General features: G+C 43.2%; 1 protein-coding gene across 2 annotated transcripts in view; it reads left to right on the top strand.

Moving 5' to 3' along the window:
• The window catches only part of TIA1 (TIA1 cytotoxic granule associated RNA binding protein), a 117,141-nt gene extending 96,486 nt beyond the window's left edge, over positions 1-20,655 (top strand). For both annotated transcript variants that reach the window (XM_069942925.1, XM_069942917.1), the window contains exons 2-13: positions 6,344-6,440; positions 8,326-8,424; positions 8,524-8,582; positions 8,910-8,938; positions 10,624-10,711; positions 11,612-11,687; positions 11,793-11,901; positions 12,366-12,461; positions 12,543-12,627; positions 15,580-15,703; positions 16,285-16,430; positions 19,441-20,655. In XM_069942925.1, the coding sequence (XP_069799026.1) occupies positions 6,429-6,440; positions 8,326-8,424; positions 8,524-8,582; positions 8,910-8,938; positions 10,624-10,711; positions 11,612-11,687; positions 11,793-11,901; positions 12,366-12,461; positions 12,543-12,627; positions 15,580-15,703; positions 16,285-16,430; positions 19,441-19,567 (1,050 nt within the window). In that variant the 5' untranslated portion in view covers positions 6,344-6,428 and the 3' untranslated portion in view covers positions 19,568-20,655. The remainder of the gene's footprint in view (positions 1-6,343; positions 6,441-8,325; positions 8,425-8,523; positions 8,583-8,909; positions 8,939-10,623; positions 10,712-11,611; positions 11,688-11,792; positions 11,902-12,365; positions 12,462-12,542; positions 12,628-15,579; positions 15,704-16,284; positions 16,431-19,440) is intronic.
• The last annotated feature ends 5,538 nt before the right edge of the window (positions 20,656-26,193 follow it).

Genomic DNA, 26,193 nt, shown 5'->3' with positions numbered 1-26,193 from the left:
AAGTTGCTATGGGCAACTGCTCCTGTGTTCCTTTGTTGTGATTTTAGTAAATTTAGTAAACAGACAAAAGAGCATTCACTTCTGTTGCATTCACATTTAAAGAGGACCAATCACCTAAAAATCACTGTCCCTATTATCAAAGGAAATCTCTCCCTAAGTCTATCTATGAAGATACAGACTGCCTGTGCAGTCTGTATCTTATCCCTTTACCCAATTCTCTTGATTGCTGAACGAAGGACGGGCGCCGCCAACTTGATGATGTCACTTTGCGTTTCACCGCTGGAACGCAAGTGATGTATTCAAGATGGCGTCGCCCGGCCTTCCAGCACCGAACAAGAGGGTCAGGTAAAGTATAAGCTACAGACTGTAAAGGCAGTCTATTTTTGAAGATACAGATTGCCTTTGCAGTCTGTATCTTATACTTTACCTGTTCCTCTTGTTTGCTGCAGCAAGGCCGGCGCCCCCATCTTGATTACGTCGCTTGCGTTCCACCGCTGGAACGCAAGTGATGTATTCAAGATGGCGGCGCCCGGCATCGGACTGCAACGGACAAGAGGATCAGGTAAAGTATGATACAGACTGCAAAGGCAGTCTGTATCTTCATAAATAGACAAAATGAAGATACAGACTGTTGTTGCAGTCTGTATCTTATACTATACCTGTTCCTCTTGTTCGGCCACGGCCGCCGCCATCTTGATTACGTTACTTGCGTTCCACCACTGGAACGCAAATGACGTAATCAAGATGGCGGCGGCCGGCCTTGCTGCCGCTGTAGATGACGGGAGCTTCCTGTCTCGAGCCGGCTCTTTTGAAAAGATTACGGGAAATGCTTATAAAGTGCTTTTTTTCCTGGATAACATGGTGATGTCACTTCCTGGATAACATGGTGATGTCACTTCCTGGATAACATGGTGATGTTACGACCCGTTTCCCAGAGCTGTGTGGGCTGTGGCTGCTGGAGAGGATGATGGCAGAGGATGCTCAGTGTCCCTCCAGTGCCCTGTGTCCCTCAGTGTCCCCTTGCCATCATCCTCTCCAGCAGCCACAGCCTGCACAGCTCTGGGAGTCGGGTTGTGACATCACCACTATATCCAGGAAGTGACATCACCATGTTATCCAGGAAGTGACATCACTAGGTTATCCAGGAAGTGACATCACCATGTTATCCAGGAAGTGAAGCCTTGATGCAGTAGTAAGTGCAGGGAAAAAAGCACTTTATGTGCATTTCCTGTAATAAGTGTATATTGGGGATTTGTATAAGTTTTGGGGGGCAATACTTTAAATTGCTAATAGCACGAAAACAGCACCAGGGACAAAGGTAAGAAACTTCCCTTTATCCTGTGCGCTATAGGGGCATAGCAGCAGATTAGACGCTTATAACCTGCTGATGGTGTCCCTTAAAGAGGACCTGTCACCCTCCGTGCCGGGGTGACAGGCTCCCGACCCCCCCTTACAGCCCCCTATACTCACCTGATCCTGCCGGGTCCCGCTTCCTGATCCGGTCGGGTCACGGAGATATGAGCGCCCGAAGCCCGGGGCGCGTGCTGACAGGAGAGTCCGATACCCATAGAGAATGACAGAGAATCCGGCTCCCCATTCATTCTCTATGAGCGTCGGACTCTCCTGTGAGCGCGCGCGCCGGGCTTCGGGCGCTGATATCTCCGTGACCCGACCGGATCAGGAAGTGGGACCCGGCGCGATCAGGTGAGTATAGGGGGCTGTAACGGGGGTTGGGAGCCTGTCACCCCGGCACGGGGGGTGACAGGTCTCCTTTTAAAGATTTTTATCTTTTTCATGAATATTTAAGTGTGTGAGAAATGTAAACACTAATACAGCGTGAACGCAACCTGACTGTGGGTCTATACACCTGAATGGAAATCAGCATGGATTTAATGGGGTTGTCAAACCCACGGCCCTCCAGCTGTTGTAAAACTACAAGCATGATGGAAATTGTAGTTTTGCAACAGCTGGAGGGCCGTGGGTTTGATCCCCCTTGTTTAGGGTAGTAGACCTATGGTTGGACAGAGACATTGGTTGGATTCACATGTATTTTTAAGTATTTAAAGCAGCACTATCAGCAGGTTCGGGCCAGTGAGCCTGCTGATATGCGCCAGCCGCTAATAACCGTAGGATCTCAGTGCCATTCTTCATACTCGTGTGGGGTTTACACTGTTCTCTGTGGCTAATTGGATTGTAGGCGCCCCCCGAATGTGCCTGCATTTCAATTAAAAATTATGTTCATCCGGCCGATATTGCAGTATCAGCCGGGTAAACATCTGAGGCATTGGCCGTTGTTTGACACAGCCGTTGTTTGCCGTCAAACAACGGCCACTGTTCATACAGGATGTGAACATGGCCTTAAAATAAAAGCTGAGCTCTGATCGGTTGTTTTCCTAATCCTGAATATCCCTTGTTATACTGTCACCCTATAGTGCCTGAGCTGAGCATATGATCATTGGTCAGGCAATGGTCCATAGGTCTTTATTAAACATTTTGCCCAATTCTTCCTCCAGCCCTTTCTCTTTATGAGTGACCTGCCCCAGTTCAGTCTCCAGACAGTCTCTATTCTCTCCTGAATTATTTTCCAAGCTGATTTATGACCAGATCAAATTTTATTTATTTATTTTTTTTACACAAAAAGAAGTACAAAGCAATAATAAAAAATAATGCAATCCGACAGATCCATAACCTTTAAATCAGACAAGACGTGTCAGTTGGACAGATCAATAGCCAATAACATCACGCTAACTAATGGTCCTTTTCCACGGAATGATTCGTCGTTCAAATTTGCACGATAACGATCGAATTCAAACGATAATCGTACGTGTGAACGCAGCAAACGATCAAGCGACGTGCGAGAAATCGTTCATTTTGATCTTTCAACATGTTCTCAAATCGTTGTTGATCGTTTGCAAAAAATTCTCAGATCGTTCCGTGTAAACAGTCTTTCAATGTTTCACCTATGTGTGAGATAGGTTTAAGTGATTAGAAAATGATAGGAAAACGATTTTTCTGTACGATGTATCGTTCCATCTAAACACTGATCGTTATAAAAAAAAAATTGTTCATTCAAAATCGTTAATCGTGCGATCGGGCGAATTATCGCTCCGTGTAAAACCTCCATAAAGCCCCTATTACACAAGGCAACACAGAGCCAACAAGTGCTGTCAGCGCTCGTTTACTCCTCGTTACCCACCCGCTGCCACCGCTATTAGACGCGGCAGGTGAGTGCAGGGGGAGGTGCAGGGGGCAGCCCATAGAGGATAGCGGCGGTCTGCTGCCGCTGCTCCCACTCCACGGAGCGGTGGCAGCAGATCGCTGCCATCACAGTCGTTTGTCTTTTAACATGGTCGAAAGACAAACGACAGCAATGATCAGCAGACATTGTTTATATTGGCTGACGTCACCTTCTATTTTTCGTCCGAATATGGCTGATAATCGTTCTGTGTAATAGGGCCTTAAGGAGCACTCGCACTCCAAACCTCTAGGACCCATAACCCACCCTAGTCAAAAAAAAAAAAGAAAAGAAAACTAAAGTGAGGAGGGGGAAGAGGGGAGTCACTTCAAAGGGTGGCTCAACAAACAATATGAACCAATCGAGATGTGTTAACAAAGAAACCATACAAAGAACGGGGCAAATAACTACATGTATCTGCTTGAGGTCCAAAGGGCACTCGCTGTCTGGCAAGTTAAAACCAACAGGTACTAATGTTAAATCAAAGATGACAGAATGACATTCAAATGTACAGAGCTGTGACTCATAATCCCCAGGTATAGCCAGGTGCAGCAGCGAAGCATGAGATACTAAAACGCATAGATCACGAGAGAGCAGGAAACTGTAGCAAATGCTGCGAGCTGAGGAACAAAGTGACCGTGTACTAGATAGTCTGCAGGAAAGGGGTCCGTGCAGCCTCAGCCACGAGAATAGCCAGATATCCCTCCAGGTGGGGAAAGTCTGTTGCCAAAGGGGGGCCCCCCAGTGTGGAGATCCCCAAACCACCCTGATACATAGCCCCTTAAGTCCCACTCGCCGAGCTCAGTGATTGCTGTGGTTGGTTTGTGTACTAGAGAGGTAAGCTGATTGTATATAAGGCTGGGATCACACACATGGCTGAAAGCTGCGTGGGGTTTATTTACTATTAATTGTCATGATTTGTGGTTCAGCTTTTAGACATGTGACTTGTAAGTGTTAGCTCCTGGGGAAGGAGGCTATACGGAACACGACATCACATGGACCTGGCCTTTGGCGATTTTCACATAAGACTGAAATGCTCTGGGTTTTTTGTGGATTTGCTTATTGGAACTATTATCAGGTTACACAAATCTAACCTGCCCATATGACCCTATAGCACAGGAGGGGCTGAGGAGGAAGGTATGTCTCTAGTCTCTTACCTTCCTCCTCAGCATTGTTCCTTTGCAGTTATCTGGGTGCACCGCGGTCAGTTAGGAACACTGGAGGGGGGGAGCAGGCCTTAGGAGCACTGCCTGCCCCATAGCACAGATCTGGCCTGCTTTCTAATGATAATAAATAAAGCGGGACGGATTGGCACTATAGAGGCGGGCAGTGCTCCTAATGGTCTTGCTAGACCGTGGAGCACACGTCTAACTGCACCGAGGAGGAAGGTAAGAGACATTGCGTTCACACGTACAGGATCCGCAGCAGATTTGATGCTGTGTTCAGTTATTTAGTTAATTGATATCTGCACCGTCATATCTGCTGTGGATCCTGTATGTGTTGAAGTAAATGTCGGCTGATGGTTGCTGCCTATTACACCAGGCGATAATCGGACGTAACGGCCGATAATCGTTTCGTGAATTAGTCCTTAACACCTCTGATAACTCTAGTCTGGTTACATTTCCACTAACTAGGTGGTTATATGTATTAAAGTGAATATGAGACAAATATGAGTTTAGTTTAAAGGTTCGGTCATGTGATGTATGCAAAGCTAAGCAAATTCTTCCCTTTTTATTCTGGGGGGAGGCGAGTTCTGGTGTCTCACATACTCAGGCAGATTATTATAATTTACATAGAGAAATAGGTGTACACAGACAACGGCAGAGGCTTCAAATATATGAAAAGGCCTGCACATCTTCATGAAATTGGCACATCCCAAAGCTATCCATTTTTGTTAAATAGCCAGAAATAACAAAAGAAAGTGGTTTTATTTATTTTATTTTTATTATTTACCTGTATATGTTTTTTTTTTGTTTTTTGTTTTTTTTTTAACTGCTGGAAAAACAGTATAAGGGTGCCTTCACACCTACCGCATCCGCAGCGGGTCTCACTTCTGCGGATTCGTAGCGAGAACCGCTGCGGATCCGGTACCATTTATTTAATACAGCCTTTATAGGGAAATGGTAAATGCTTTTTTGGCTTTGTCTTTATAAAGGTATTGTAGATGTGACCACTCTTTCTGCCAGTATCGCATATGAGTATTCAGCATCAGATAACATTTACTGGCTAGCATGTTTTAGCATGAATCAGGTGTTATCAGGTGATGTGAATAGGATACCAACGTATACCACACCTGGCCATACATTCATTTCAAGGTGACAAACTAATGGTCCTTTTAAACAGAGCGATAATTCGCCCAATCGAACGATTTCGAAGTAACAATGTGTTTTTTTTATAACGATCATCATTCAGACGGAACGATAGATCGTTTGAAAAAAATCGTTGTTGCGATTGTTTTAAGATCGCGTAAGCCTATCTCACACATAGGGTGAATCGGTGAAAGACTGTTTACACAAAGCGATCTGCAAGTTTTCAGTGAACGACCAACGATGATTTGAGAACTTGAAAGATTACGATGAACAATTTCTTGTTCGTTACTTGATCGTTTGCTGTGTTTACACGAGCCGATTATCGCTCAAATGTGATTATCGTGAAAATCCGAATGATCGCTCCGTGTAAACGCACAATTAGTCTAAATGTGAGTATGGGTTCATACTAAGCCAAATCCTTATGTTGTCCATTATGATAAAAGATTTTTTATTTTTTATTTAAAAAAAAAAAAGCATAATTAACATCTGAATCAATAAAGAATGTAAAAAAAAAAAGTTAAAAACTAATGATTGGTTTCAATGTGCAAAGCATACAGTTTTGGATTTCCCAGTATTCCTGTATCTCCAGTTATCTGGCGGCGGTGGCCTGAATTGGCCGCTGCTGTTTTTCAGGCTTTTTATAGATCTAAGTTGTATATTTTTACCTCCCTACTTCGGAGGGATAATTGATTCCATGCTTCTGCAGCCAGAGGGCCGTATGTGTCCATGCACAGATTCTTTGTACAACTTGCTTTTCTTTGTCAATAACCTTCCCCCCCCCCCTTTTTTTTTTTTGTAGTTATGTGGGGAACCTGTCTAGAGATGTCACAGAAGCTCTGATTCTTCAAGTCTTCAGCCAGATTGGTCCGTGCAAAAGCTGCAAGATGATTATGGATGTAAGTTTGATTTCATAAAGTTATCACCAGCTTAGGTTTTCTCCAGAATAACCCATGGACCTGCGGAGGAAAAGTGGGGAGCATGTGATTCAGAGCAGCCTTTACATCGCCATGGCATCTGTTTGCATAGAGATTGAAGCTAATAAATCTCTAAATAGGACAAAGAATTTATCACCATTCACACGCTGTATTAGTAGTGGTTGGAACAGAGAAATATATACATAAAAGGATTTTTCCAGCACTTACAATAAATAAATCACTCTAATAATGTTTTAAAGATTAATCAGTACCTTCAGGTTCAAGTGGAGTGTAAATGTGCATACACTTGGGTCATTGTGGCATAACTTATATACAGATTTTACCACTGTCATAGGTGCTGCGCTTCAGATATTCATGAAGCATGCACAGAAGACCACATGTACCCCACATGAGTGGTAACGTTACATAGATTTGGGGCGTTGCTACTCCACATTGGGCATGTGTGACCATTGTCAGTGACGTTATAGGCAGGGTGATCACATGACCATGGCAGGAATCCCAGCTGGAGGGGGTAAATCCAAAATATGAGTGAATATAAAAGTTCAATTACTAAAAATAGAACATTGCTTACAAAAGTGGTACTGGAAAATTCCTTGACAGCCTACCTGTCATGGTGCTTAGATTATCTGACAGATTTCAGCAGCCAAGACCAGGAACAGACTATAAACAGAAAACAGGTCATAAAGAAAAGACTGAGCTTTGGCTGCAGAAATCTGTGAGATAAATCTGTTGGTGTAATAAGGCCAGAAGTTCCAGGTGCTGTGAAAATTGCCCACTACCTGTCCTAGTCTAAAGGCCCTATTACACCACCAGATCATCTGACAGATTTTTTTAAGCCAAAGCCAGGAATGGATTTGAAAAGAGGAGACATCTCAGTCTTTCCTTTATGACCTGTTCCCTGTTTATAGTCCATTCCTGGCTTTGGCTCAAAAAAATCTTTCAGATAATCTGTTGGTGTATTAGGGCCCTAATTTGGTAGTACTCACCAGACAATCTAAACTTCTGGAATCTGCTTCTTCTGCACTCTGAGGTTCTCACCCAAGCACTGTGACAGGTACCCTTTAAAGGGTTAACATTTGTTGCACTCAACATGGAACAAAATGGGATACCAAAGCCAAGATTTCAGGGACTGGCAGTGCAGGGGCAGTGACTCACTATGAGCCATGTACAGCAGCTTGCATGGATATTGATGTACACATCCATACGATTACACAGCTGCCCATAAAGTGCCACTCCCCACAAATCTTGGCTCTGGAAACTGTTTTACATCGCATTAAGGGCTAAGGTATTTATTATTTGTTAGTGTTCTCCATTGTGTATCTCTCAACAACTAACCTTATTCCTTGCAATGTGTTGGGACCATCTGGAGAGCTGATACTAGCTCTTGTAGTACTATCTTATGGTTGTTCCTGTGCTTTTATCTTCTAGTTGAAATAAAAAAAAAAAAAACAGATGAAAAACGGATGGGTTTGTGTGCTTCCGTTTTAATCTGTTTTTCCATTGACCTACATTATAAAAATAACTGATCAAAACAGATCCGTTTTTTTAACGTACACAAAACATAGTCTACCTAATTTTTGTGTCCATTAAAAGAAACAGATCCGTTTTGTTTTTTTTTGTTTTTTTTAAATGGAAGTCAAAGGAAAAATGGACCAAAATGGATGCACACAAATGCATCCGTTTTTCATCAGTTTTTTGCAAAAAATGGATGCAAAAACGTAGTGTCAACTCAGTTTTAGTTGATGCCCTTGTACTCACTAGTATGGCTCTAGTAGAATATTAGACAGGTGCTCCAATGTAAAGTTCTCGTGATAGGCTTTTAATATGTTGTCTATTTCTTCCATAGACTGCTGGTAATGACCCCTACTGTTTTGTGGAGTTCTTTGAACACCGCCATGCTGCTGCATCCCTAGCCGCCATGAACGGCCGTAAGATCATGGGCAAGGTACAGTGGCATATAATATCTCTACTGAAAACCGAACGCACAAATAGCACGAACCACAACTAATTTCTGACTTCCATGATTTCTGTCTATTTTTCCTAGGAAGTGAAGGTGAACTGGGCAACCACTCCTAGCAGCCAGAAGAAAGACGCAAACAGTAGGTTCCCTACCCCTGCCTCTATGTCATGTACATTGTTACCATAGCAAGTAAAAATAGCTATTGAAGAGATGTCATTTTATTAGTTCAAAACCTTGATAGATCAGCGTTTCTCAACCCATGCATTACTGTATGTAGCCCAAATCCCATTCTAGTTGTCTCCCGTTTCTTTTGGATCTAATAAATTTGGTGATAGAGAATGGAATAAAACAAAAAGGAGAGATTTCGGAGGCACAAGAGAGGGTTGAGAAACGCTGCCTTAGATGACTTGTTTTGCTGTCTTTCTGCTATAATATATTTAAGAACCAATCTAATCTTTGTCATCAGGTAGTTCCGTTGTCAGCACACTGCGTTCTCAAGGTAATTGTGTCTTCTTACAGATAAAAATTCAATCTCTTTTGGGTGACCAGCAAAAGTCAGGCTCTTCCTTTCCACTCCTCTCTTCTGCCATCACCCACCCGAGCTGCTTTATTCTTTTCCGTTACTTTTGGCAGCCTCGGGGTCATTGAGTAGATCCACTGGACCCCTAGCTAACCTTTCTCTTACTGTGTAATAACATTAGTGTCTCTGGAGTAACTTTCTTCTCATAGTGCCATTTACAACGCAGTTGTGGAGCTACTACTGAAAGAATAGGTGTTGACAAGCACCTGTAAGTTTTTGAGGCTATGGTGTGCTGTAAGGAACCAAAAAGTCCTTCTTTACTAAAGAGGAGCTACTCCAAATTCATAAAAGCACTTTCTTGAAGCAGAAGGTATTTACATGCCCATTTATGTTTCCCAGCCAAGAAAATAGTGTTAGACTGTTTAGTGCTATGCAAGGGACTGTATAGCATCAGGGCAGGTCACAAAACTGTGCTGCTATTGTTGCATAGAGCAGCATAGTCCGACGACATATCCACTTTAAGTCACAGTGGGTTTACAACTCCCTGACCCTACCATACCAGAATTTTTAGATATTTCTTAAATTTTCTATATTAAAAAAAATTATAATCCTGAAATCTTGCAGTTTTGGGTTTGGCCAATGAATCTCATAAGAGGCTGATACTTGGTGTTCTGTAAAGATCATTTCTAAGCAGTCATCTCATTCTCATCAAACTGGATTACACCTATATAGAGAGAACCTAGGATTCACAATTCGCATTAAATGGTGTTAGCTCACCACCGCCTTCTCTTTGCCACAGAGCATGCCCACAGACTACACTTACCTATTGTCCACGTAGCTGTTGTATGGTGTTAGCCGCTTAGACATGATGGCTACCTTCTATAATCATGTAAAGAAAATGGAATAAAAATCTAATTAAAAAAATAGAGAAAGAAAATATGAATTGTCTAGTTTTATTAGTTAAAACAGAACAGGTTGAGGTTGCCTTTTAAATTACATTAAATTTTATATTTTTTTTACTATTGCATGTAATATACACCTCTAATACAGGACCCCCTACACCAGCCACCAACCTGTAGCTCCCCAACCATTGCAAAACTACCATTCCCATTAGACCCTGGGGCTAGTTTAGGAGTACACTGTCAGAATAGAGCAGTGTTCCAATGAAAAGTAGATACCATGTTCATTCCTTCTGTTTCAAGGTACAACCATCGTATTATTATACCTGGTCTCCTTCATGACGGCACTTATAGCAATTTTGCTTTCATATGGCTTTTAGCCGCTTCTAGTTCACCAAACCTTAATCGGCTCTTAGCATTATGCTGTACCGAGTTACCTCCCGGAGCACGGCTCTGCCACTGCGTAGTTTTTTTTTGTTTTTAACAAAGCACAAACCTGTACCTGTGGGGCCTTGCCAGCCCCTTTCCCTTTTCTTACTCACCTGTCGTCCTCTTTGTAACAACTTGTATTGGGGCTATGAATAGTAAAAAGTTAATAGTGTGAATTCTCCTACCAGCATTTCCATTGAATATTTTCCTTATCTAACACTGTTCTGTGAGAGAATTCGTATAAGCTGAATAGATTTGTGTGATTTGTCAGATTTGTAAATGTGAAACTGTTGTTTTCCCTTTTCACCCTGTTCCCATCTCCTTCTCCCCAACAAGATCATTTCCATGTTTTTGTTGGTGATTTGAGCCCAGAGATAACAACCGATGACATAAAAGCTGCCTTTGGACCTTTTGGGAGAATATCGTAAGTAAAATAAACCAAAGCCACCGACTTGTTCAGCCTTTAGCTGTGTAACTTGAATCTTCCTGTAGCTTACATACTGCACTCTCCAAACCTCTCTTACAATACTTTTCACTATTGCCTTTTTTATTTTTTATTTTATTACTGTTAACTGGCTTTTAATATTTAATTTCTCAAAATTTACAGCTGGCCACAGACCAAAAAGGGGGTTAACGCATTGACCTGAGAATTCAGTTAACAGGCCACGTATGCCCTTTTTTTTAATTCCTATTTTTTTTACATATATATATATCATTTTTCCTATTTTCCGTTTTCTTTTTATTTCCATTTTAAGTAATTTTAGAATGTGTTTGCAATGACCAGGATGAAAAAAAAAATTGCATGGTTTAACTTTTTCACAGCTGGCGTGGTCTGCAGAGCACCCTTGTCGCAGGTCTCTACTGCACTGAAAGAGTTAAAAAAAAAAAAAAAATTAATAATAATAATTGACTCCGAAGGTGTACAGCTAGACTTAGGTTAAAAGACCCAATTTTCAGCCGCTTGCTTTAGCCCATGCTTGATGTGGAAGTAGCCATGTTGTGAGTGGGATCAGCTGTAGTATGTGTTACTGTGTTTCAGTTTTTAGACCTGGTTAATTTGCATGTACACCTGATTCCGTGTCATCTACCCTTCCCCCTCTTGCTTTTAGTCGGAGCGTTAGTCTTAGCGTCCACAGAGATGTTTAAGAGGACTTGCTTTCCGATTTTTCATTTGCTGAACGCTTCCTCCTTTGGCTTTGTAATAAAAGATGGAAGAGTAATGTAGGGGGCACTGTGTGGTCTGTTGTGATTTTTGCTTCCCTTTATCTGTACACCTTTCTGCAGTTGTAATATTATAGGTAAATGGTAGGTGTTTTTATTTCAGAGATGCACGGGTAGTAAAGGACATGACAACTGGAAAATCTAAAGGCTATGGATTTGTGTCCTTCTTCAATAAATGGGTAAGTCTTTCCATCCGTTATAAAAGGTGTTTTTCCATGGGTCATTGGTCCAAGAGCTGTGACTTGGAAAAGGTATACTTATGCTCCTCTTTTCATATTCCACAGGATGCAGAAAATGCCATTGCACAGATGGGAGGCCAGTGGCTTGGTGGTCGACAGATCAGAACTAACTGGGCCACAAGAAAACCACCAGCTCCAAAGAGCACCTATGAATGTAAGTGTGCAATGTGGTGTTTTTATGGGAATCAGTGCAAAATTTAAATTTTTTTTAAAATTTCAAAAAGGGAAACACAATTCTGTAAATAGGTCATCAGATATTTTCCCTGGCTAACCTTTTTAAAGAGTTACTCTCTTGGTGCTTCTCCTATCTAGAGATGAGCGCAACTCAAGCATGCTCCAATCCAGTTGATAACCGGTGGCTAAGGAAGTTGAATAAAGCCCAAGTGGTCCAGGAAAACATAGCTACAGCCATAGAATCCCTAAGGCCGCATCCAACTTCTTCAGCCACCGGTATTCAAATGTGCATGCTCGAGTTGCACTTATATCTAACCCCATCCTCTTCTAGAGTCTTTTGTTCAGTAAGTGTTTTTTTCCTAGTCCTCCACATACACAACAAATTCTGTTTTGGGTCGGGGATGTTAATTCTCTGTACAGAAAACATGTCTGCTTCTCTTTCAGCCAATACAAAACAGTTGTCATATGAAGAAGTGGTGAATCAGTCCAGCCCCAGCAACTGCACTGTGTACTGTGGAGGCGTTACGTCTGGGTTAACTGGTATGTTATGCTCTTATTGATTTCAGGTTTCTATTGCTTGTGTAAGAGGTTTATGTATCTATCCTTGTATCCCTAACCTAGAACAACTCATGCGTCAGACCTTCTCTCCTTTTGGCCAAATTATGGAAGTCCGTGTCTTCCCCGATAAAGGGTACTCATTTGTACGGTAAGTTTTGACAATAATAAAGAGATAAATAATCAATGTTCCTTATCAGGAAACGAAAATTATGCTTACTGAAAACTGGGAAAATGCGTGGCTATTGTGATGGTTTGTTTTACCAATAAACCTTATTCTCCTTCTCAATGTATTTGTTTGGACTATCAAGTTCACTTTTAGTAGTGTTAAAAGTCAGTGGTATTCCCTGGTCATACATTTATGGCATTATCCACAATGTCTGATAGACATACCTCTCTGACAAGCCTGTCAACACTGCAATTTAGGTTCAGTTTAGATTTCCCCACAACCAAATAATGTAAAGTGCCTGCTATAGACTACACCTCGCAGTATTCAGATCTCCAGAACAGGCTATGAAGGAGAACTCCAGAGAAAATCCTAATTTTCTAGGTGGTGGTGGTGTGGGAGGGGAGACACATAATAAATAAGCACTACTCCCCGTGCCTCTGCAATGCCGCATCACAGGCTCCGGGACCCCTGCCTAGCCGGCAATCCATCAACCAGAGTGGTGATGACATTGCAGCTCAGAGGAAAAATACTCCATACTAGGGCTGGGCGATAATGGCCTAAATCAATATCGCGGTTTATCGTACATGTAGCCGCGGTAACGATAAATTGACCGATAATTATGACACGCCCCTTTTAAAAGCCACACCCCTTTTGAAAACCCCATTTTCTGATGGTAATACAAACGTGGATTTATTCCATATAACAATGTGCAGCAAACTTCACAAGTAGTACACAACGTTTTGGCGTCTCCTACACCATTTTCAAGTGCCACTTGAAAATGGTGTAGGAGATGCCAAAACGTTGTATATTACTTGTAAAGTTTGCTGCACATTGTTATATGGAATAAATTCACGTTTTTACGTTTGTATTACCATCAGAGTATTTTTACTAGCTGACTTGATCCAAGGTCTGGGATTCATCTGCTGTCACCCACAGTTCGTTTATTGTGCTGCCTATATTTTTTGCTCTATCTATCTATCTATATACTGTGGGGGAGATTTCTCAAACATGGTGTAAAGTGACACTGGCTCAGTCGCCCCTAGCAACCAATCAGATTCCACCTTTCATTTTTCAAAGAGTCTGTGAGGGATGAAAAGTGGAATCTGATTGGTTGCTAGGGGCAACTGAGCCAGTTTCACTTTACACCATATTTGAGAAATCTACCCCAGTCTGCGTGTGTGTATATATACATACATACAGATAGATAGATAGATAGATACAAAAAAAGAGAAAAAGCAGCACTGCTCAATTGGTGTTGGGTTGGTGCCAGCTGACCTAGGTCTTGACTCTTGACCGTATTAAAATAGTAAGTAGATAGCCCACTGCACTCAAAGGGTTAACTGTGCAAAACGTAGATTTATTTAAAAATAACGATGTGCTGCACTATGTTTTTTTTTAATAAATCTACATTACGCACCGTTAACCCTTTGAGTGCCGTGGGCTATCTACTTACTAGATAGATAGATAGGGGATAGATAGGAGATAGATAGTATCTATTTCCCATCTATCTATCTATATACTATCTAATATCTGCCCCCAGTCACTGTCACATGCTGTTCTGGACCCCCCCCCCTCTCCTGCACATACAGTTGGGGTCAGGTATAGGTCTGCACCTCCATGCTCTCCCGGCCTCTCTCTCCCGCACAGGAAGGAATCCTCTGCCCCTGTCACTCAGTGCTGTAGCACATATAACTGCCGGCAGCATCCCTGGCAGATCGTCACACACGGCTGCTTCCAACACTGCCAAAAGATAAGGAGGCGAGGAGGATTCCTGTGCGGGACACAGTGCCGTGCCCGGTGGGTGGAGGATGTGCCGACCCATACCTGACCCTTGCAGCCACTTTATTTACGGGAGAGGGGAGGCAGGGTACACCGTGCAGCTTCCAGAGCCGCCCGGAAGCAGCAGCAGCGCTGAGCACACATCACGCCTGTGCGCAGCCTGTCAGATCTCCAGCCTTTCTCTTCAGGAAGAACTGAGGGGAGCAGAGCATGCAGCCGCAGGGTGAGGAGGAGGGATGGGGGAAATACCGCAGATACCGTCCTGGCAGAGTTGAGGTCGGCTAACAGACGCCAGAGACGTTATCGTTATTTTGACCGTATACCGCCCAGCCCTACTCCATACTCCGAAATACTTATGTTCCTCCCTGCCTCCTGGAAAATAATGATTTTCACCCGACTTCTCCTTTTTGTAGAGGTTGTCTGAAGAAAAGATTTTGCCTACAGCCTCCACCTGGCATAACACAATAAACCAGCCATACTTACCCTCCTTCGCTCCCCCCACTCTGCATACTTCGGTGTTTCCATTTAGCCAGATTTCCGCTCCCCACCCAGCTCTTTGATTGGCTGAGCAAGCAGTGGGACATCAGCAGAAGCAGTCAGAATCAATGGCATCAAAAGATCACACAGAAGGGTAGATAAGGATGGCTCACTTATTGTAATGTTCCGCGGACATCCCCATTTAGGGTACGTGCACACTGCGAAATGGCGACAGATTGCATTCTGCAGCTCGCGGACTGAGCCACCTGTGTCATAGACTCCATTTTATGCACAGGCGGATTCTGTCGTCTGTCCAGAGAATGAACATGTTATCTGTCATGTTATCCATTCCACAGTGTGTACGTACCCTAATAATGTGCTTGGAAATTCTGTTCCTCCCACCTGCAGAATTATACATGCAGCTCTGGGCCACAATACACACAGTGTAACTGACCCGGACTGTATTTCAAGTGCTCCTTTTTTTTTTTTTTTTTTTTTGTTTCATATCTTTGAACAATAGGATCTCCTGCATAGGCCTCAGTTTGTAGGAGATCCTATCGTTAAATGTATGAAACAAAAAAAAAAATATTTAATAGTTGGCATTAGTATCTTCAGGTCACATAGTTAACCCAAAATCTGCCTGAAATTTAACAAAATATATTGATTTTGTGTCTACAGGTTCAGTGCTCATGAAAGTGCAGCTCATGCTATAGTCAGTGTGAATGGAACTACCATTGAGGGTCATGTGGTAAAATGTTACTGGGGCAAAGAGACACCAGACATGCTTAATACTGTTCAACAGGTAAGAGCAGGAGTAAATCTTCATTCTTCACTTTTTTTTTTTCCGTCTCTTCTATCAATATGGATAAGGGCCAGTTCACACTGAGCAAATTTGGTAGAATTCCACGCTGGAGTTCTCCTCTTGCAGAATCCCACCTGCCTCAATTTCAAACATCGTGTCTATGGGAGGTTTTGTGCGCCTCCGCTCAAAGAATTGACATGTTAATATCCGCCAAATTTTCTTATTGTGAACTGGCCCTTATAGGGAATGGATAGAAAGTTTAAGCACTTAAACAACTGTTTGGTGAGTCTTTTCATTTTAGAGCCCAATGTACCCATGTACCTGACTATGTTCTCTCATAGTACAGTTGTTCATTTATAGGGTATAAGGTGTATCTTTTGGTGACAATATTTTGGGAAATGTTCATAAATTTTTATAATCTTTTATGGAACCGCAAATTAAAACAATGGGCTTATGGAAGCAGATGCAAACACAGCATTTCTGGGGTTAAATTGTCTGTTATATACCAGATAATCGACACTATCTTGCTATTCTCACTTTCTTTTTCTTTTTTTTTTTTTCATTTTCTGTAATTACCACAGCAAAGCCAAATTAGCTTCCCTCCTCCCTACGGACAGTGGGGGCAGTGGTATGGAGGGGCTCAGCAGATAGGCCAGTACATGCCAAATGGTTGGCAGGTGCCTGCTTATGGAGTATATGGCCAGGCATGGAATCAGCAAGGATTTAGGTAAGTGTTGATGGTGTAATATGATCTGTACACATCTACAGTGTACCTACTGTACCGTAAAGGAGTCGAATGCATTTAGCATTCGCTGTTACCCAGCGGCCCAATGCTAGGAAAGAAGAAAGCAAAACCTTCTCCCTGAGCTGATTTTTCCATGGTTGTATTTTGTTCAGCCCTTGGGTACGTATATATATTTGCATATATGAAAATATTTGAGAGTGTGTGCGCCAATCCAGGCTCAAATTAAAAAGTAGCAGATATAGGAGCAGCTCCCAAACTTCTCAAGAGGATTAAGGTTAAAGGGGTTATCCACTGTTTAAAAAATTGTGATATATTGCGGCCCAGTTGGTAAATGTAATAAACATGTTACATTACACGTACACGCTTTCCTGGTGTCCCGATGTGGCCTTTCCGGTGTGTCCCCCCTGACTGCAGCCCTTCTACCTCTGAGACTAACTTGCCCCAGGAGTGACAGCTTGCTCAGCCAATCACTGGCTGCGACATTGTCCCATCTTAGCCAGACACTGGATAACCCCCTTTAACTACAGTGTATAGTCCTTAAAGGGAACCAATCACCTGAAAAATCGATATTAGGCCAATAATATGTGCTAATACACCCTCCAGCACACTTTCCACACATGTATCTATAGCAGCTGCCTCTGCCCCACACACCCCAAAATCATACTTTGATCTTGTCCCCGCCCTATGCAAATTCCAGTAAGGTAGTCATGTGGGTGTTTCATCATTCCAAGTAGTCACATTCAGGCCGAGTAGTCACGGCCTCGGGGGGCGGGGTTTAGCTGTAATCACGCCTCTATGGGCGTCATACACAGCCCCCTGACACTGCATCATCATAGGGGGCGGGGCTGGGACTGTGTAGATGAGATACAGCATAGTGGCTGCCTATCCCCCCTGCACTGTATATGTGTGACCTGTCCTCACACACAGGCAGCAGCTGCACACAGCCTCCCGGAATTATTCTACACCAGCACATAAACCAAAGCGCTGTTATGTCCTGTGCTGCTGGCTGCTGCAGAATCATTCAGGACGCTCTTATCCCTCCTTTCCTCCAGCAGATACAGTGTGTGGCTCCCTCCTCTCTCTTCTGTGTGCTTCTGGCCGCTCCGTCTCTTATGCTGTCAGAGAGGGAGATGAGAGATTAGGAGTGCAGCACCAACGGCAGGAGGAGGAAAGGAGAGGAGGGATGAGGGCTGCTGCTGTCACAGGGAGATGGAGTCACAGGAGAACATGGAGAGAGAGAGGAGGGGGGGATAACAGCGTCCCTGAATGATTTTGCAGCCAGCAGCTGGTGTAGAACCATCCATTCCGGGAGGCTGTGTGCAGCAGCTGCCTGTGTGTGAGGACAGGTCACACATATACAGTGCAGGGGAATAGGCAGCCACTATGCTGTATCTCAGCTACACAGTCCCAGCCCCTCCCCCTATGATGATGCAGTGTCAGGGGGCTGTGTATGACTCCCATAGAGGCGTGATTACAGCCAAACCCCAAACACCCCCCCCCCCCCCAGGCCGTGACTACTTGACCTGAATGTGACTACTTGGAATGATGAAACGCCCACATGACTACCTCACTGGAATTTGCATACGGCGGGGACAAGATCAAAGTATGATTTTGGGGTGTGTGGGGCAGAGGCAGCTGCTATAGATACATGTGTGGAAAGTGTTTTAGAGTGGGTATAAGCACATATTTCCTTCATATCGATTTTTTTGATTGGTTCCCTTTAAGATACCCCTATAAGGATAAATACGAATAAGTGCTAGAGGTCAAAATATAATGGTACATCCAGGATTGCAAAATTCTGTCAGGCATAACTCCCTGAATATAATTAACTTAATCATACTATAGAGAAAATATAAAATGGTATGAACGAAAATATGAATGATTGTGAAAATAAGAACGATAAAAAGTAATAAGAAACAACCTTAGAGTGTGAACGTGTGTAATGGTTCTCATTACAAAGCGTCACACTTGCTGTCCTTCACATCAGCTAATATCTGTATACGTGTATCTGTGAGGATACGTGAGTGTAGAGGTGTTACTGCCCAGGGATGATAGGAACAGGATACAATACAGTTTGGTGCCACAGACCCTTCTCACCCGTCCTGCTTGGTTTTCTGTAATCGGTGTCCTCTGTGTCGGACCAATGTCCTCCTGCATGCTGCTTCTCCGGTTGCTCACACTGATAGGTGGGGTTGTGGAGTGAAATGCAGAGAGTGCAAGGCAGTCTTGTTCTGGTTACAACTCTGCAGATATGGCTCTGATGTTATACTGAGATGCCAGATTCCAATCTCCGGGGCCACAGACTTTAGTAGCTTTAAATGGTGTGCATGAAGAATAGTGTATGACTTGGATTATAGGTCAAGTGCGTTTCAGGGCTTTCTGAAGTCTACTCCTCCTTCAGTGCCAATTGTCTTGTGTCACGCCACACGTTTTGGAGGGTGACATGTTTTACATACATACATACATACATACATACATACAAGAAGTTACAGTAAAATGTAACAAAGCCTAATCTATAAATGTAGGCACTCTGGCTGTTTGGGAGTTCACTGCATCATAATTCATTGTGATGCAGTAAGTCCTATTCACAGGGATGTGTTCAGTCTGTGAAACGTGGCCAACATTCAGACTGTGTTTTAAATTCTGAATACAGTAGCGTGCAAGAGGCCAAAGGGAAAAGAGAAGAGGGGTAGAATAAGTGAGAAAAGAGGAAACAAACAGGGAAGTAAGGAATGCTGATGGAGGGGGTAACCACTGAGTATTAGCAATCCTACCATGTTATAGTGACTGAGGGACATAATTAAAACCCATCAGGTTTATCACATGCCTTGAACAGCATCAGCTCGTCTCTGCTTTCTAGAGTATGCTCTTACATGCTTGTATAGTCAAAAACGACTGTGAAAGTGGTCTTTGTACATAAGGGTCATTGTACTCTGAAAGTGTGCACTTCGTGCTGCCTTACCCTTATGTAAAATCTCTTAACATTTTACAGTCAAACACCATCATCTGCAACAGCATGGATGGGGCCAAACTACGGCGTGCAACCTACCCCCGGGCAGAACGGAACCTTGATCACAAACCAAACAGGCTATCGTATGGCTGGATACCAAACACAATGAGAGGAAGGACTCCAAACCCACCCCGGCAGACTGCTGCTGGCCCATTTGTTTACTTTGATACCATGCTATAGTCATGTCAGTGCAGATGTCAGAAAACAGAATATTTATTAAAACAACAGAAAGTAACATTTTTTTAATCATGACATTATCATCCACTCAATTGACACAAACTTCCAAAAAAAAAAAAAAAAAAAAAAATTACTAGAGATGCTGGATGTTTGCCAATTTTTGCCTTCCTTTTTTTTCATTATTTTAATTTTTTTTATATGTATATGTAACTGTTACTTAACCCGGTCTCTCTTGAAGAGAACAGCCAAGCCTTGCTAGCCAGATCTTTTTGGCAGTGAAAGGGTTAAGATCCTTTTGAAATAATAAAAAAAAAATATACAATGCAGGGATCACTGCCATTTTGGGCAGCAAATTGCACAAAGTCTATTTTCTTTTTCTTTCACTGAAGTAGTGTGCAGTTTTAGAGTGCATTCCTAGTATGATTTGAGATGTATTATAAATTTAACTGTACAAAATTTGTGACGCTGTGTTTGTGAAGGTTACGTTTTTTCTTTTTTTTTTTTTTTTTTTTTTTCTTTTTCCCCTTCAGATGAAGCCTTCAATATGAGGAAAAAAATGCTTTCATATTGTTCAGATTGTATACACTGTCTAAAATTCTTTACCCCCTTTTTTTTTTTTTGTTTACATCCATGTGAATATCGACCATTTTAAATCCTTTTTTGTTTGTTTGTTTGCCTTTATTAAGTTGTTGAATGACTTGAGGGCTTCGATCACTCTCCGATTGAGCGCGTAAAACTTTTTCATTAGGAAAACAAAAAATGTGACATGATCTGAGCCTGTATGTGAAAACCAATATCTGATGGTTCTAATTCCATGTTTTGTCCTTTTTTCTTTTTTTTTTTTGTTTCATTTTTTTTTCTGTCAAGAAGGTGCCTAGGAAAAAATCCCTCACCGGATTTATTTCTCAAGGATTTTTATCTTCTTCTGATAAACAAAAGTTACTTGGGAACGAACGGGAAGTATTATATTCCTGTGTAATGAAATGACTTTAAAAAAAAAAATACATGAAATTCTTCATGCATGTTGCATCTTTATTGAGTGTTTGGGAAAACGTAAAGGACAGGCTTGGCTAAATGTTGGTATCCTTTGATCAGAGTCAGTAGGTGTTGTAGTCTTTCAATATTAGTATCAATATTATGGGAATGTTTGGAAAGAGCCGCAATGGAGCATCCATAAAAGTTCATGGTGATTTAAGGCTATGTTTCCACAACGTATTAAAGATTGCAAACAACTGATGATGATCATCATTAACCTTTTCACAACCTGGGGTCATTGATACATCAATGCCCAGGTCGTTTTTGGACATCAGCTTATGGGATCATAATGATCCTACAAGCTGATGTCCCTATGTCTGGCCCCTGCCGCTGTTACAATCTTGTGGCAGGGGATAGAAGGGAAGGGGCAGATCGCACGGGTGCGTGCCCTGCTTACCTCCCTCCCCCCACCGGCCTCCGTAGCCAGGAAACGGTTTCCATAGCTACCATCGGGGCTCTGCGATCACTTCACAGAGCACCGATGGACACCGGACAGAGAATTTTCCCTCGGTAGAACATGGCCTTAAAGGGGTTGGCCACTTTATAGTAAAATTGCTCAGTGTACAGTATTAGTAAGTGTACTCACTGTATATACTGACAGCAGCTCCCTGTGTACCTCATAGAGCTAAATTCAGGCTCCCCTCCTCCAGGCTGGGCTGCCCTGCTCTGTGGTGTTTCTTTCCATGAGATGGTCGACATGGTGGAGCATGTGACCATGCCCTGCCCCCCCAGTGTCCACCACTTAGCCTGTATATGCCTATGGTGGACACTGGGGGGGGGGGGGCATGGTCACATGCTCCTCTATGTCAGCCATTTTATGGACAGAAACAAAACAGAGCAGGGCAGCCCAGCCTGAGGGAGGGGAGTGTGATTTTAGCTCTGAGGTACACAGGGAGCCGCTGTCAGTATATACAGTGAGCACACTTACTAATACTGTACACTGAGTAATTTTACTACAAAGTGGCCAACCCCTTGAAGGAGATATCCAGAGTGCTCTTTTGCACCACTCCACTTACTGATCTCTTTCGAAGATGAGAGGGTTGGTGTGAGTATATTGCATGTGGGTGAAACCATACTTATACCACAATGTCCAATAGCTGCCTGATGTCACCACGGCATCAGGGCAACTAGGGACAGGTCCCCCTCCTCGTGTCTGCAAAAGGACTGCTTCCCCCCCCCCCCCCCCCCCCAAAAAAAAAAAACCTGTACATAATTTTGGACTCTGATCGACATCACATGTGGCACTTTTGAAAAGGAATCCATGAAGCGTGGTATAAAAGGCACATGCCTGCAGCAGTCTGCTGGATTTATACCATTGACCAATGTAAATAAAAAAGGGAATTTAAAGGGATGATACTATCAGGCCTGGGCTGAAGCACTGGAGGCAGGCTGACCCACCCCCAGTGGGAGGAAACCCCTGCCCCTCTATGACGCTGCTACATTAGAATCAATGGAGCTGTATCATAAAGGGGCAAGGGTTTCCTCCCACTAGGGGTGGGTCAGCCTGCCTCCAGTGCTTCAGCCCTGGCCTGATGGTACAGTCCCTTTAACACCAGCACGGAGCAAACATTTCTGTGAGTGAAGCAGGTCTATGAGGAAAGCTCCCAGGTCCTAACTGGAATATCCAGCAGAGCTGACATCATGACGCAGCTGATGGCTGTGGAGAGGATGGCATTTCCGACAACGGTGGTGCTCAAGGTGGTAGGTATTGGGAAACCTAGAAAAGAGGACCCGGCACTCATTAAGTAAATCTGCTAATTTATTATGGTGCAATAGGCATCAGACAAGCATGGCCTTCATTGGCTAGGTACTACCTGTTTTATTGGTGGTAAATTTAATGGAGAAAATATACAATAATCTTTATCATTTGGTGTTATTGTGTGCATAATCATTTATGCTATGTTAGCTTTTCTTTGCTACAGTTATTGTACCTGATGCCTATTTCACCGTAATAAATTAGCAGATTTACTTGGTGAGTGTCGGGTCTTCTCTGCTATGACATAGCTGATGGCCACTTAGTGACTTCGCCAGGACGCTGCAGCAGTCACTGATTGACTGAGCGTGTAATCCATTAGCTGGGACTGGCATTTTCCTCCAAGTCGTGGGGGTCCTGGAGTTGGTCATGCGGCACATTGTGGGCACAGGGAAAGGTAGGTAATGCTTTATTGTTACTCTCCCCTGGCGCCTGTGTGTTTTTCAATACAGAGGAACTTCTCCTTTTAGGGCTCATGCACACTGAGCAATAAAGGAGGAATCGAAGAGAAAAGATTTCTGCTTATAATTCCTCTTCTATTCTGCTCTGGCAAAAAAAGGGGATGAGTTTGAGCGGAATTCAAGCTTGCGGCAGGAAGGGTGGGTGGGTTCACACTACGGAATTCTCGCGGACAATGTCCGCGGAATTCCGTCAGCTGTCCGCCCGCACATCTGGGCGCCTTTCCACCGGCTCCATAGACACCATTCTATGGGCCGGCGTATTCCGCTATACGCTGAAAGAAGTGTCATGTCCCTTCTTTTAGCGGATCGCGGAATACGCCGGCCCATAGAATGGTGTCTATGGAGCTGGCGGAAAAGCACGCGCCCGTGCGGGCGGACAGCTGACGGAATTCCGCGGACATTGTCCGCGAGAATTCCGTAGTGTGAACCTGCCCTAACACAATGGGACATTGCTCTGTTCATATTTTACAGGAGGTATTTCAAGCGGAAATTAAGAGTGGATTCCTCTTCAATTCCTCAAGGTGCAAGGGTCCTAAGGCTGGACTAGTCCATTAAAAAATATATACAGTGGTGCCTTGGATTATGAGCATAATTTTTTCTGGGGCGGTGCTTGTAATCCAAATCCACTCTTAAACCAAAGCAAATTTTCCCATAAGAAATCACTGAAATGCAGACAATTGGTTACACACCCCAAAAATAATGATTTATTATTCTGAATAACATGTAAAACAGATGAAACAAACATTCATAAATATGTGATATTATAAGTGACTGTACAGTAATGGAGAGGATGGGAAACATAAGGGCGGACAGAGACTACAGGGAGCATGAAGGAATGAGCAGGGCAGATGTGGGCACATACATGCAGCACTCTGTCCGGGGGGGAGAGAGGTTACAGCTATGAAGAGATTACTTCCACAGTCCTGTCCCCTGATGTGAGCCCCAGCCTGAAGTGGATTTGCTATGATTTGAAGGATGAGGGAGACTTCCTGGGTCAGAGTACAGTGCTGTAGACCCTGCTATGAAGACCATACCCCTCCCCCACTCATATCACCCAGTATAGGGAGCTCTTAAACCAAAGCAATGCTCTTAAACGAAGTTACAATTGTGAAAAACTGTGAGCTCTTAAACCAAGTTACCACTGTATTTAGAAACTAAAAAATGGTGCACATGGTATTTTCTTGGCGAAAAAACTGCAGCCAGATGTTAACAGTCAAAAAAAGAAATGAAACAATAACCACAGTATGTTTTTTTTTTTTGGTTTGGCATTTTTCAGCATGTTGGCACTATGCTTTCAGTGTTTTTTTTTTTAAGCGACTGTACCCACAATCTGACCCCCTTCCCCCCTCAAACCACTTGTACCTTCAGATAGCTGCTTTTACTCCAAGATCTGTCCTGCGGTCCGTTTGGCAGGTGATGCAGTTATTGTGCTAAAAATTTACTTTTAAACTGGCAGCCCCGTGCTCTACGGGAGTGGCCTGGATTGTGTATGCATTAGGCTGGCACAACCTCTCTGTCCCTCCTCCCCGCCCTCCTCATCATTAGGAATGCTCCAGGCAGATTGCCTCCTATTCATCACCTGTGTAAGCACGGCACATGGGCCGGATCGTTAAGACACCTGTGCAGTGTTCAGCATGGAGAAAATGTTCCAGTGGCATTCCTAATGATGAAGAGGGTGGGGAGGAGGGACGGAGGGGTAATGCAAAGTTATGGCACAGATATTCCCGTAGAGCACGGGGTTGTAAGTTTAAAAGTTGTTTTTTGGCCAATAACTGCATCACCTGCCGAACGGACCGCAGGACAGATCTTGGATTAAAAGCAGCTATCCGAAGGTACAAGATTGTGGGTACAGAGTTGCTTTAAAGAAAAATAGATTTCTATAGGTGGTAAAACTCTAAAAAATAAACACCATGGGGGAAATGTATTAAAATGGTGTAACAGAATTGTCTTAGTTGCCCCTAGCAACAAATCATTCCAATTTTCATTCCTGAGATTCTTTGAAAAATGAAAGGTGGAATCTGATTAGTTGTTAGGGGCAACTAAGACAATTCTACTTTACACCAGTTTGATAGATGTCCCTCCATGTCTATATGCATATTGCTGTTTTTGTCTCCATTCTTAATACTAGAATTGCTTGATTTGCATAAAAAAAAAAACTTACAGGAGATAGAATGTCTATATTAAAATGAGAAAACACAAGAAAAACTGCAGGCAGATTCTTGGATGTTCTTAACAAAAACAAAACAAACACTGAGCAAAGCCTTAGATTGAAGACTCCTCCCCAGCATCCATTTTCTTCAGCCACCAGTATTCCAATGTCAAACGATCAGACCCAAGCATGCTCCCGTCGTGCTCCTCTCTAATAGATACTGGCACAAGCCCTTTCCTTGAGGTGGGGCACTTGAGTACAGTCAAAGAGGGAGATTTATCAAACATGGTGTAAAGTGAAACTGGCTCAGTTGCCCCTAGCAACCAATCAGATTCCACCTTTCATTTTCCAGAGAGTCTGTAAGGAAAGAAAGGTGGAATCTGATTGGTTGCTAGGGGCAACTGAGCCAGTTTCACTTTACACCATGTTTGATAAATCTCCCAAAAAATTCACAGTCCAGTTCCTGTCTGCAATTCAGAATCACAAGCTGATATCGCTGTGTATAAGAGCAAACCTCAAGGGCACAGCGATCAGATGTGGCCCTAACATTTATTGGCAGCACCTCTCCTCGTGATGGAAGTGAATGGCTACACAGGAGATCCAGCATTTGTTTGGGGCGACCATCACTGCCAATACTCAAGTTGTCCAAAACATGCAGTAGTCTGAACAAGTGCCAATTGACTTGTATGTAGTTGAGCACTGCTTGGGTTGGCCATTGGTCTGACTGTGTAATATGAGCCATGGGCACCCGGGTCTCCAGAACGCATGTGTGGAAACAGTAAAGTCCTTAGGGTGAGGCCACATTAGCATCCTCTCTCTTGTGGCACCCATGTAGTCTATCTGATGGTCGCTCCCCAGGCTTGGATGTTCCTCCTCTTGCTGCCTGTCAGGATCTTCCAAAGCATACAGCAAACCTACCCATATACCCCAATCACCTGGTAGAGGTCAGAGAAGTGGCAAGGCCTGTTTGTGTGATGCTAAATGGAACATCACAGGTCACTACCATGCTGTATATGAGGTTTTTTTTCTTTTTACAAACTGGATCTATCATAGCTATACAGCAGATGTATATGTGGGGGAGTTCTTTGCTGGATACCCCAAATGTACCCCATAAAACATGATGTGAGAAGAACCTTACAGTGGATGCCCTGTTTTTAAAG

This window comes from Dendropsophus ebraccatus, chromosome 1 (genome assembly GCF_027789765.1).
Source record: "Dendropsophus ebraccatus isolate aDenEbr1 chromosome 1, aDenEbr1.pat, whole genome shotgun sequence".
NCBI classification, from domain to species: Eukaryota; Metazoa; Chordata; class Amphibia; order Anura; family Hylidae; genus Dendropsophus; species Dendropsophus ebraccatus.
Note: the sequence above shows the minus strand (reverse complement) of the source record. Positions and strands in the feature narration are given on the sequence as shown.